This window comes from Copadichromis virginalis, linkage group LG19 (assembly GCF_057382275.1).
Source record: "Copadichromis virginalis isolate Kocher_CV1m ecotype Utaka linkage group LG19, C_Virginalis_male_GT1.1, whole genome shotgun sequence".
NCBI classification, from domain to species: domain Eukaryota; kingdom Metazoa; phylum Chordata; class Actinopteri; order Cichliformes; family Cichlidae; genus Copadichromis; species Copadichromis virginalis.
The window spans coordinates 36,623,291-36,635,790 of NC_140636.1; the positions used below are offsets into that span (position 1 = coordinate 36,623,291).

The 12,500-nt window shown below is 46.1% G+C and overlaps 1 protein-coding gene and 1 pseudogene across 1 annotated transcript; both read left to right on the top strand.

Annotated features, from left to right (window-relative positions):
• Positions 1-7,415: 7,415 nt before the first annotated feature.
• LOC146686764 (uncharacterized) lies at positions 7,416-12,046 on the top strand. Its single transcript, XM_085442687.1, has one exon. The coding sequence runs from the start codon at positions 9,934-9,936 to the stop codon at positions 10,840-10,842; it is 909 nt and encodes a 302-aa protein (XP_085298813.1). The 5' UTR covers positions 7,416-9,933; the 3' UTR covers positions 10,843-12,046.
• On the top strand, positions 11,031-11,597 carry LOC146686765 (thioredoxin-interacting protein pseudogene; annotated as a pseudogene).
• Positions 12,047-12,500: the final 454 nt, after the last annotated feature.

The following is a 12,500-nucleotide window of genomic DNA, read 5'->3' on the forward strand; positions in this document are numbered from 1 at the left end:
CATGTTTTATTGATTTTCCTTAACAACTCAAATTAGAGAGAACTCAAAACAAAATTAAAAACCACACAGAAAACAAATTGGGATTGAAAACACTTTATTGGAAACAAGCCAAAGTAACGGAAAAATTGGGAACCTGCAAAAAAAGAATACCTACCTTTGCAAACCTGTAAAAAAAGAAATATTGGAAACAAGCCAAAGTAACGGAAAAATTGGGAACCTGCAAAAAAAGAATACCTACCTTTGCAAACCTGTAAAAAAAGAAATACTTACCTTTCAAATTAAAAATCAATTATGGAGGTAGAGGGATGTGAGGCTGCGGACCATCGGGGTTGATGGCCCGTGCACGCCCTGTTCCTCCTTCGGGAGGGACAGGTTCTTTTCTTCAACCCTAACCCTCCTTCTACCCTCGTAGGAGGAATCAATTCCCCTACCCTAACCCCTAACCCTAAAAGACAAGAAGGAACAAGTGACACAAACAAGAAAAACTGGAAAGGATATAAAGGAAGGGGGTGCCATTAAAGAGAACATAAGAACACAGGACGGGATGTCTAAAATGCAGGGGGTGCCATGTAAAAGAAAGAAAAAAACATAGAGAAAAAAACAAATGAACCAAGGGGTAAAGTTGAAAGACGAAACACAGAGAAAGATAGAAAAAGGGAGAGTCACGTAAAAACTGAGAAACAGAAAAGACAAAGAAAAGAATTAGAAAAAAGAAATGTCTGGAAAAAAAAGGGGCGGAGACAGCCCAGTATAAAAGGCCCTGAGTGGCAACAGAAAGACAGAAACAGAAAAGAACACAGAGAGACGTTGGGCCAGCCTGAGGAAGGCTATACCCAGCCGAAACGTCGCGATGGCCCAACGGCAGTGCACTACACCCGCTAAGGGTAATTTTTTGAATAGGGGGCACCGTTCCCAATCCCATTGATGGACCGTGCACCTCAGGCTCCGGCAATAGCCGGGCCTGGTCTTACCTCAACACCCGTCCTACCCCCTGCTGGACCAGCGCGCACCTTTAGCTCTCCCGCCGTGTGCTTCGGTGGGGGATTGGCTTAGGGCCATCAAGATGGAGCGTTACGAAGACAGTTTCCTTCAGGCTGGCTTCAACTCAGTGGACCAGCTGGCCCCAATCACCACACAGGATCTGCTGCACATGGGTGTGACTTTGGCTGGGCATCAGAGGAAAATCCTTTCCAGCATCCAGACAATGACCTTTCAAAACAAGAGCACTGCAACTGTGACCTTCTAGCTGACCTGCCTCTTATTCTGGACATGACACCAGCACACAGGTGCTGCCAAGTACTGAGAGCACTCTGGATCCTCTTTCTGTGAGCCACTTTGAACACGGACTCGTAAAAGGGATTGGCGACTTTATTCGTGACCAGAAAAAATAGGGAGAAAAAACTATGGTGTGAACTGTTGTGCAGAGATTGGCAGGTCTCTGCCACACAGAGGGACCAGGTGATGAAGCTGTGCGGACTGACTGCTTCTTTATTTTTTTGTTCTTTTGTTTGTTTTTTGCAGTTTGTGCTTTTACATCCACCCAAGATTTGGACTCAGTACATGTGGTGAGCAAAGAGGAACAGCGGACCAGAGTTTACACAGTTCTGTATTGTCATGTCATTACAAAAAAACAAAACAAAAAAACCCAAACTGGTTTGTTGTCCCAAAATGTCACTTTGATCTTTCACCAAAGGAGACAAAAAAGACGAGAAGAAATGCCAAGATTTTTAGTTTTCGTATTGTTGTAATTATGAATGGGAACCGCTCTCGATGCCGACTACGTTACTTCAGAGACACCTTTCACATCAAAACGTGAACATTTTAATGTGAGATTTTACATTTTGTTGTTCTTTCTCCCCCATTTGGAAAAAAAGAAAAAGAAAAAAAAGAGGAGAAAAAAAGAAAAAGAAAGAAAGTACTCCGCCGAAACGTCACGTGGGCCCCGAGCTACTTCACCCAAGATATGGGCAATTTTTTGAACACCCGGGCAGGGTCTCCATCTTCCTGCCCCCGTTGATGGACAGTGCACCCAGGACCCTTTAGGGGGGCCTGCTTTACCTCATCCCTAACCCTAACCCCCCTAACCCTCGTGGGGGTGGGAGATGCCCCTGCCTGAGGTCCAAACTCTAACCCTAACCAGGGGGGGTTTGAAACTTAAACCTTAGAAGGAAAAAAGCCCTAGGGGAGCCTGTAAAGGAAGGAAACAAAAACCCTAGAGAAAAAATAAAATAAAAAAATACTTACCTGTAGAAAAATTAAAAAATACTTACCTGCCGCTAAACCTGTATAAAAGGAAAGAGAAAAACACTTAAGAAAAAAACCTGTAAAAGAGAGAAAGGAAATACTTACCTGTCCTAAAAACCTGTATAAAAGGAAAAAGAAAAGCACTTAAAGAAAAAAACCTGTAAAGAAAGGGAAAAGAGAAAAAATTAAAACAAAGAAATACTTACTTGTTGCAAACCTGTATAAAAGGAAAAAAGAAAGGTCTTACCTGACAGAGTCACAATTAAGCCGGGCCAGTCTGAAGAAGGCACTACTCCGCCGAAACGTCACGTGGGCCCCGAGCTACTTCACCCAAGATATGGGCAATTTTTTGAACACCCGGGCAGGGTCTCCATCTTCCTGCCCCCATTGATGGACAGTGCACCCAGGACCCTTTAGGGGGGCCTGCTTTACCTCATCCCTAACCCTAACCCTCCTGAGTTCGTTCATTATGAGAAGTGTTTGTAAAATTTGCCACAGACGTCCATGTGATCAACAACAGACACACGTGATTCCCCTTCGTGGTCTAAACCAATCAGAGATAGTCAGGGGCGGGACCTCTGTCCGTGGTCCAGCTGGAAGTGGAGGTGGATATAGACAGGTGAGTAGCTTGAATGAAGCGATATCGATTCATTAAATCCTGAATTGAATGAATATAAATGTGTTTTACCAGAAACGCCAGAATCTCAGGTTAAAGCTCACAAAACTATTTCAACAACAACCAGCAAATGAGAGCAGGAAACGCATTCCACACGAAGACGTAAACAGAGCGGACCGACGCATCAGAATTAGCTTAGTCGGCGTGGGGGCTAATATCATCCTTAATTCCTTCTTACTTTTGCTGTTTTGCTTCCAACACGATAAAACCCACAGTTCACGCACAGCTCGCTGTGCGTGAACTGTGAGAGAAACTTCAAGAAAAGTTTCCCATCTCAAACATGTGTTTTCTGCATTACTCATTCGCTTATTACCCATCAGTCTACCGTTGTTTACAGCGCTGGCGGCCGCTGTCTTTTCTTTCCTTTGTACTTAAATGACGTCGGATAAGAAAGCTTAATTTCTGCTGTTTAATACTGAAGAAATGTAAACTTTTTCAAATTAGGTATAATTGCAGAATATTTTTAAGGTTATCTGCTATAAAATCCATGCCAGGAAAATCTCCTTTATGTTTTTTATTTTATTTTATTCTCAGTTACTTTGACACAACGGCATGTGCTGTGATGGTCACATCTCTGATAAAGTTTAGTGTCAGTACTGATAAATGATCAGAATTATAAGATCTCTCACTTTCTGAGTAAAAATTGCACCAAATCGAATCTGGACCTTGTGAATCGGAATCAAGTGGATTATAGAAATCAGTGATGATACACAGGCCTTGTGAATATCCTAGGACCGACAGAAGTGGATATAACTGACCGTGGGCAATGAGAAAAGATGAAAAGAACGATTGATAACTTTTTTGTCAAGTTAAGGCCTGATCGATCTGAAATTCATAGCCAGTGCTCTGACAGGGAGCCATCAATCTTTGAACGCTGATTTGGGTGCGCCCAACTTTTTTTAATAGTGTGCATAAGAAAAAGCCAGAAGAGGGAGCACCTCTGGTTCAATCCCAGTTGCAAAGCAGCTGACCAGCTTCTGTGTGTGTGTGTGTCTCTCTCTCTCTTTTACACAAAAAACACATGTCAATGCGCTTGCAAAAACTTTAATATGCAAAGCACAGGACGTCCCAGCTGGTCGCCCTCCGGTGGACCACAGATGCAATTGCAGCAGAGGGAGCCCCTCTTGTTAAATCCCAGTTGCACTGCAGACCTCACAGTGTGTGTGTGTGTGTGTGTGTGTGTGAGTGTGTGAGAGAGAGAGAGAGAAATTAAAAAGCAATGAAATTCAAATTTTGCACTACAGACCTCACTGTGTGTGTGTGTGTGTGTGTGTGTGTGTGTGTGTGTGTGTGAGACAGACAGACAGACAGACGGAGAGAGGGAGAGAGAGAGAGATTCAAAGCACTGTAATTCAAATGTTGCACTGCAGACCTCAGTGTGTGTGTGTGTGTGTGTGTGTGTGTGTGTGACAGAGAGACAGACAGAGAGAGAGAGAGAGACACTTGCTGTGGATTTAAAAATTTAAAAAAACACACAGAAAACCCAAAGAGAAAAAGAGGCACAGAAGTCGATTTGTACCGCGTTGAGTTGCAAAGCAGCTGACCAGCTTGTGTGTGTGTGTGTGTGTGTGTGTGTGTGTGTCTCTTTTATACAAAAAATACATGTGAGTGCACTTGCAACAACTTTTAATATGCAATGTACAGGACTTGCCAGCTAGGCGCCATCCTGTGGACCAAACATGCAATTGAAAGATGTTATTTTCGCCGGTATAACTCCTTCAGACACTTTGTACCGCATTGAGCCAGCAGAGGGAGCACCTCTTGTTCAATCCCAGTGGCACAGCAGCTGCTCTGCTTCTGTGTGTGTGTGTGTGTGTGTGTGTGTGTGTGTGTGTGTGTGTGTGACAGAGAGAGAGAGAGAGTGACACTTGCTGTGTATTTAAGAAACAAACGCTCAAAGAAACCAAACAGAATGACACAGGCAGAAAGACACTGTTTTATTTTGGTAACCAATGATGCATTTCTTCTCCCCTTGTACAGTGCACCCTGAAGCCGTGTGTGGACCAGGAGATCAGCAGAACAGGAACCACAGAGCGTCAGCGGCAGACATCCAAGCTGCACAGGGCACACGCAGCACCAGGCAGAATTAATGACGTCCCTGATCCACAGCTCAAGCCCAGCCACCCGCTGCCTCCTCGCCGCCTCCTCCCGGGACCTTCAAGGACCACCCACCAGCCACTGGTACACATTCCAATCTTACACAATGGCCCCAGCATCACAGGGCATCTCCTGACATTAAAATCTATCCTGATTTCTGTTGTTTTTCCCTCATCTCTGAGCCGCTGAGTGTGAGTGTGTGTGTGTGTGTGTGTGTGTGTGTCTCTTTTACACAAAAAATACATGTGAGTGCACTTGCAACAACTTTTAATATGCAATGTACAGGACTTGCCAGCTAGGCGCCATCCTGTGGACCAAACATGCAATTGAAAGATGTTATTTTCGCCGGTATAACTCCTTCAGACACTTTGTACCGCATTGAGCCAGCAGAGGGAGCACCTCTTGTTCAATCCCAGTGGCACAGCAGCTGTACTACTCATTAACGGTGCTGTTTTTGACCATCCTTTGATGACACATTTGTGCTTGACAAAAACAGGAGCTGCCTCCTTATATTTGAGGTGACAACAACTGAGTTTGTACATGGCAAGGGGAATAACAGCAGAGGTAAAGACAGTGAAGATGTGATTGGGAGAAGGAAGCCAAGATTTAGTTGGAAGACAAGGTTACATTCTACATACTGTTGCTCAACTTTCTACTCTTACTATCTTTTTTGTTTGTTTTTAGTAGACTGCTCTTGTATTTTTATGCATCAGTTATGAGGTATAGAAAACTTTGAAGAACAAAAGAGCACGAGCACACAAGCTTGTATTGTTTTTGTTTTGTATTGGCACGGCAGTTTAAAAAAAAAAAAAGAAAAAAGGAAAAAAAAGAAAAAGATCCATCTGCGTATCTAATTAATGCTTTTTCAAATTAAGACATTTTGTTTTGTTTTTTCCTTTTTCTCAGTACTTGCCTGAACTGCATGGTGGTAAGAAGTAGTTTTTGGAGGAGTAAAGAAGGTTGTTGTTGGGCTGGTTAGCTTTGTCTGTCTTTGGAATTTTCTTACAGGACACCCAAGCATAACTGTAACATTTGGGGGCTTCGTCCGGTGGTCGAGAGAGGGAGTGTGGAGCAGGGAAATTATTTTACTGCTATTGTTAAATAATTGTCATCATTACCATTGCATTAATAATATAATCTGGAGTTTATATTGCATTCAGGGGTTAAACAGTGTCTCTTTCAGAAAGACTGAGTTGCAGGCTGACAGGAAGTTGTATGCAGAAGTGAAAGCAGGAAGTTATTTTGAGCAGCAGGCTAAGACGAGGCTTTAACAATGTAACAGATAGCTTTAAGAAGGCTTTAAGGTTTTATGCACACAGGTATTAAATTAACTTTGTATTCCAGGTGCAGTTATAACTATTTTATACATATTGCATATCTGTGCTTATTTGAGTTGATGTTCAGGTTCTTTAAAGGTCTTAAGCTTCAACTAGTGAGAGTGTCTAGATGATCCATGCTGAGGGAAAACTAGAACATAGAAGGAATTGCAATACATGCTTACAAAACACTTATATATCAGATCATTTTATATTAAGGTTTTAGTAGAGGTTCTTGGTTAAAACATTTATTTAGTAGAAGACATACACATAGTCTCAGTGAGCTTCTGGTCTGGTAAAAGGTCAGAAGTGCAACAGGTGAATTGAGAAAGAGCATTTGAGGACGAGACACAGATAGTAGGTGAAGAGGTGACACAAAGAGCATGTGAGGTCGTGACACACACACACATGAGTTAAATTTATTTAGAGGAGAGATTACTCATGTCTGGTTGTAACTGCAAAAGTGTCTCGGTAAAAGAGGAACCGTTCCTTGTTGTCTCGGCAAGAAAGAGGAACAAGACAAGAACTGAAAGGTAGACAGGAAGGGCTAGCCATGAAAATAGAAGATGATTTTCTGGGTGAAAAGTCATGATGGTGTTGATCTGATCTATGTATAAAATGTACCGGTGACGCATGAAGGGGCGTCAGTAAACAAACCCTGATGCTATAAAATATCTGTTCATGCTTTGATTAAGTCGAGGACTACTGGCTGTCTGCGTACAGAGTGTCTTCCCACACGTGTGTTCATTAAAATCATTGTTGGACCAAGATCCTCTGGACCATGGGTGGTGTGTACTCTCTTTCCTCAATTTTGAACCTTAACATTCTAGGCGCCATCCTGTGGACCAAACATGCAATTGAAAGATGTTATTTTCGCCGGTATAACTCCTTCAGACACTTTGTACCGCATTGAGCCAGCAGAGGGAGCACCTCTTGTTCAATCCCAGTGGCACAGCAGCTGCTCTGCTTCTGTGTGTGTGTGTGTGTGTGTGTGTGTGTGTGTGTGTGTGTGTGTGTGTGTGTGTGACAGAGAGACAGACAGAGAGAGAGAGAGAGAGACACTTGCTGTGTATTTAAAAAACAAGCGCTCAAACAAACCAAAGAGAACGACAGAGGCAGAAAGACACTGTTTTTTTTGTGGTAACCCATGAGGTCTTGCTATCGAATTGTACAGTGCATCCTGAAGCAAGGCCGAGCAGATGACATAGTGCTCCACAGGCCTGCTTCTGGTGCCTGCTCCTGTACCAACCTGCTGCAGAAACAGAAAAAGACAAGAAGTCACGTAAGATAAAACAAAGAAAATAATGTAAATACACACGGAAAGGATTTAAAGGAAGGGGGTGCCATAAACAAAAGTACAGTGAACAAAGGACGGGATGTCAAAAAAGACAGGGGGTGCCATAAAAAGATAAAGAGACAATCCTAATAAATGTATCTGACTCCAGCAATTTGCACTAAAATTTCTAGAAAGCTGGTTTTCTTTCTCCTGCTCGCCTTGTCTGAATATGGAGTAAACACAGAAAGACAAGAAAAAACAAGGGGAAAACAAAGAGAAAAATAGTAAGAAAACTAAAGATATGAAAGACAAGAAGTCACGTAAAATAGAAAGAAAAGCAGAAAAAGAAAAAGACAAGAAGTCAGAAAAAGAAAAGGACAAGCAGTCAACTTAAAAAAGCCCAAGTGGGAGGAGCTAACATGAGTATAAAAGGCCAAGAGAGGCAAACAGAAAACAGAGAGACAAAGACAAGACACACTGGGTCGGCCTGAAGAAGGCAAAAACATGCCGAAACGTCGCGAACGGCCCAGTGAATGCTAAATGTGCACTAAAACCCTAGATATGGGCAATTTTTTGAACCAGGGCAGGGACACCACCACCCGGCCCCATCGATGGCCCGTGCACCTCAGGCTACCAGCTTGCTGGTGGCCTGATTCTTTTCTTAACACCTAACCAGCCAGTGCCTCGTGGGGTTGGGGGTGCCCCTGCCCTCTATCTTACCCTAACCCTAACCACAGGGGGGTCCCTAACACAAAAAACGAAGACAAGAAGTCACGTAAGAAAGAAAAACAAGTAGAAAAAGAAAAAGACAAGAAGTCACGTACAAGAAAGAAAGATAAGCAGAAAAAGCAAAAGACAAGAAGTCACGTACAAGAGAGAAAGACAAGTAGTCAGAAAAAGAAAAAGACAAGAAGTCACGTACAAGAAAGAAAGATAAACAGAAACAGAAAAAGACAAGAAGTCACGTAAGATAAAACAAAGAAAATAATGTAAATACACACGGAAAGGATTTAAAGGAAGGGGGTGCCATAAACAAAAGTACAGTGAACAAAGGACGGGATGTCAAAAAAGACAGGGGGTGCCATAAAAAGATAAAGAGACAATCCTAATAAATGCTTCTGGCGTAGGATCTTGGTGCGGCCGTTTGCCTGGTAGGTGTGTTTGGCTATGATGGCAGCCTTGGGCACAACAATGCGGGAGCAGGTGTTCTCAAACTTCGCATTGATGCAGATCTCTTCGCCTTCACAGAATCCACGCCGGTCAATTTTTGCATTCAATGACACCTGACCGTCAGGGATGAACATGCAGGTGACTTTCTTCTCGGAGGGTCAGCGCTCGTTTGCATGTATTAGCTCTAGAATTGCCACAGTTATCCAAGTAACGGATGAGCGATCAAAGGAACCATAACTGATTTAATGAGCCATTCACAGTTTCACTGTACCGGCCGCGTGTACTTAGACCTGCATGGCTTAATCTTTGAGACAAGCATATGCTACTGGCAGGATCAACCAGGTAGCCCCTCAGGCGGCGGCAGCGGCGCGCACGCACGCGCTCGCTCGCTCGCTCGGGGCTACTGAGCCCTGTCGACCAGGGCGAGGCTTTCCGGATGCACGTGTGGACCGGGGCGAGGGTTCGAGAAACCGTGTTTGCCGGACGGGGCCCCGTCGCCCTCGCGGGGTGGGCAAACTCTGGGTTTGCCTACCCACTCTGCGACGAGGCCCGCCGTGGTATGACCACCGGGACGGACCGGGCGTCTCGGTCTCGCTACCGAGCGATCGCGTCTGGCGGGGGGGGGGAAGCGTGGGGAGGACAGGGCGGGGTCCGAGAACCACCACCCCCTTCGACCTTCGCGCTGTAACCCCCGGCCAGCGCTAGAGGCGAGCCTGCGGGCCGGAGGAGCTGACCGCCCGAAGGCGCCGGCGAAGGTGCCGGGCCCGGCGGCAGCCCTCTGATGGCAGGCCACGTTTGCCAGTCGATCGGGGTGGGAGGGCACAACCCTAGAAAAAAACTTACCTGTTAAAATAAAGCCTGTATAAAGGAAAGAAAAAACTTACCTGTTAAAATAAAGCCTGTATAAAGGAAAGAAACAAAAAGGAAAACACTTATTCACCTGGGCTCGACTGAAGAAGGCACTTCTATGCCGAAACGTCTCGCGATAGCCCATTAGCTCTCAAACCCAAGACATGGGTAATTTTTGGAACCGCCGGGCAGGGTCTCCACCTCCCGGCCCCCATTGATGGACAGTGCAGTCAGGCCCTTGGTGGCCTGTTATCACCTAAACCCTAACCCCCTAACCAGACCCCCCTCCCCTCCGGCGGCCGGACATGCTGAAGTGTATCCCCCTGTGGCGCTGCAACCGCCACGTCGAGTCGGTGGACAAGCGGCATTGCAACTTGCAGACGGTTCCTGATGAAATATTTCGATACAGCCGCAGTTTGGAGGAGCTTCTCCTTGATGCCAATCAACTCAAAGAGCTACCAAAGCCTTTCTTCAGACTACTGAACCTCCGGAAACTTGGCCTGAGCGACAATGAGATCCAGAGACTCCCGCCTGAGGTGGCTAACTTCATGCAACTGGTGGAATTGGACATCTCCAGGAACGATATTTCTGAGATCCCAGAGAGCATTAAGTTTTGCAGGGCCTTGGAGATTGCAGACTTCAGTGGAAACCCCCTCTCCAGATTGCCGGATGGTTTCACTGAACTCCGAGCGCTCGCTCACCTGGCCCTCAATGATGTGTCATTACAGATGTTGCCCAATGACATTGGAAATTTGGCCAACCTGGTGACGTTGGAGCTCAGGGAGAACCTGTTGAAGTCTCTGCCCACGTCGCTCTCTTTCCTGGTGAAACTGGAACAGCTGGACCTGGGCAGCAATGAACTGGAAGTTTTGCCGGATACCCTCGGCGCTCTCCCCAACCTAAGGGAGCTGTGGCTGGACCGTAACCAGTTGTCCTCATTACCACCAGAGCTGGGAAACCTTCGTAGGTTGGTGTGTCTGGATGTGTCGGAGAATCGTCTGGAGGAGCTCCCGTCAGAGCTGAATGGCCTCCTGGCTCTCACAGACCTGCTGCTCACACAGAACCTGCTGGAGGTCGTCCCGGACAGCATAGGGTCTCTGAAACAGCTGTCCATCCTGAAGGTGGACCAGAACAGACTGACCCATCTGACTGATTCAATAGGCGAGTGTGAAAACCTCACAGAACTTGTCCTGACGGAGATAAGAAAGATCTAACCCAAGACATGGGTAATTTTTGGACCTGCTGGGCAGGGTCTCCACCTCCCGGCCCCCATTGATGGACAGTGCACTCAGGCCCCTGGTGGCCTGCTATCACCATAATCCTAACCCAGGAGGGAAGGACCGCGCATTCCTCGGTCCCCCCCAGGGGGGACGGGGCCGTAACCAACGCCCTAACCCTAATGATGCGGGTGTCCGCGCTGAAGCTTCTGGGTCTGGGCTGCGCCAAGGTGGAGTACGCTAAAGGCAAGCAGCGGTGCCGACAGGAGGCCGAGTACCTCAGACATGAAACGGTCCTGCGGCTGCAAGACCAGCCCACAGACTCTGACGGCTCTGTGGTGTTGAGACCTGGCAACAAGTACGAGTACACGTTTGGATTCGAGCTCCCTCAGCAAGGGCAACTGGTGTCGTCATACAAGGGGAAGTTCGGCTACGTCCAGTACTGTGTCAAAGCCCTGATGGAGAGGCCGCAGCAGCCCGTGCTAGAGTGCAAGAAATGTTTCGAGGTGGAGGAGCCACTGGATGTCAACACCCCAGACCTGCTGTCTCCAGCAGGTGGCATGAAGCAGAAGAAAGTCACCTGCATGTTCATCCCTGACGGTCCCTGGGTACTGGAAGGCTGGTGCGTTCATAAAGATGGGACTGTGAGGCGGAGGAGGAGTTCAACGGCAATGCTCGCATGCTGCCGGTCGGCTGAAGTCCACCAGTGGGAACCGTGGAACTGTGGTCCACCTGTTAAGGACCAAACTTGAAAACAGGCAGAAGGTCTGAACTCCAGAGGAGGTTGGATGGAGAAGTAAAGGCACGAGTGTGGAGGTGGACTGAAATGTTGGTCGTTTGTTATGTCAGCTGCCTTCAACCTGCTTCATCGCTTATGAGTCTTCCTGCTCGTGCTCCTCAGACCAGAGATGTTGAGGCCCGATGGCACAGTGATATGCTGCATTTCTGAATAAGCTGCCCTTTCCAGAGACTCTCCATTTACAGCCACTATGACTTTGTTACTGGGCCGAGCACTGGCCTGCTGTGGCACCGTGGCTTTTTCTCATTGCACTCCAAGACTGTATTTTTACAGGACTACTCAAAAGGAAACATCCTTTTACCAGTCCACTCAGTTTGCATCGCTGTTACGAAATTGTTGGGAACACTGTTGCTTTTCAGAATCACAGCATGTAAATTTCTTCCTTAAATGTCAGTAGTGTTACCAGTGTTTGAAAAAAGTCCTTTATTCCTATATTGTTGCTTTTGACTCTCCTACTGCCCAGAAGACTCTGTTCAACTGAACAATGTTTTTGATGTGGAGATATGCAACTTCCACCAGTCACCACAGCTTGGTGACTGGTGCTAATTACTGCGAGTGCCGTCCATACCACACGCTCTCGATGGAACGCACTTTATCTGAGGATCCTTGTATCTGATCTGCAGTTGTCCCAGGCAACATTTCATTTAAGAGTTCCACTTCTGTGAATTCACAACTTCTGTTCTTTCAGGGCGCAGGGAAATCACTGTTAATGACTCATTTGTGAGAAAATATGTTTGTAATACGCTCTTGATACGTGCAGATGTTTTTGTATGAAAGCCGAGGGGAGAATATAAAAGGCGGAGCTCACACAGGAGCTCATTTTCCACTCGGCACTCGATGAGAGCACATCTCTGCC

Excerpts from the sequence above, each read along its gene's own strand:
- LOC146686764 (XM_085442687.1), top strand. The coding sequence starts at position 9,934 with ATGCTGAAGTGTATCCCCCTGTGGCGCTGCAACCGCCACGTCGAGTCG.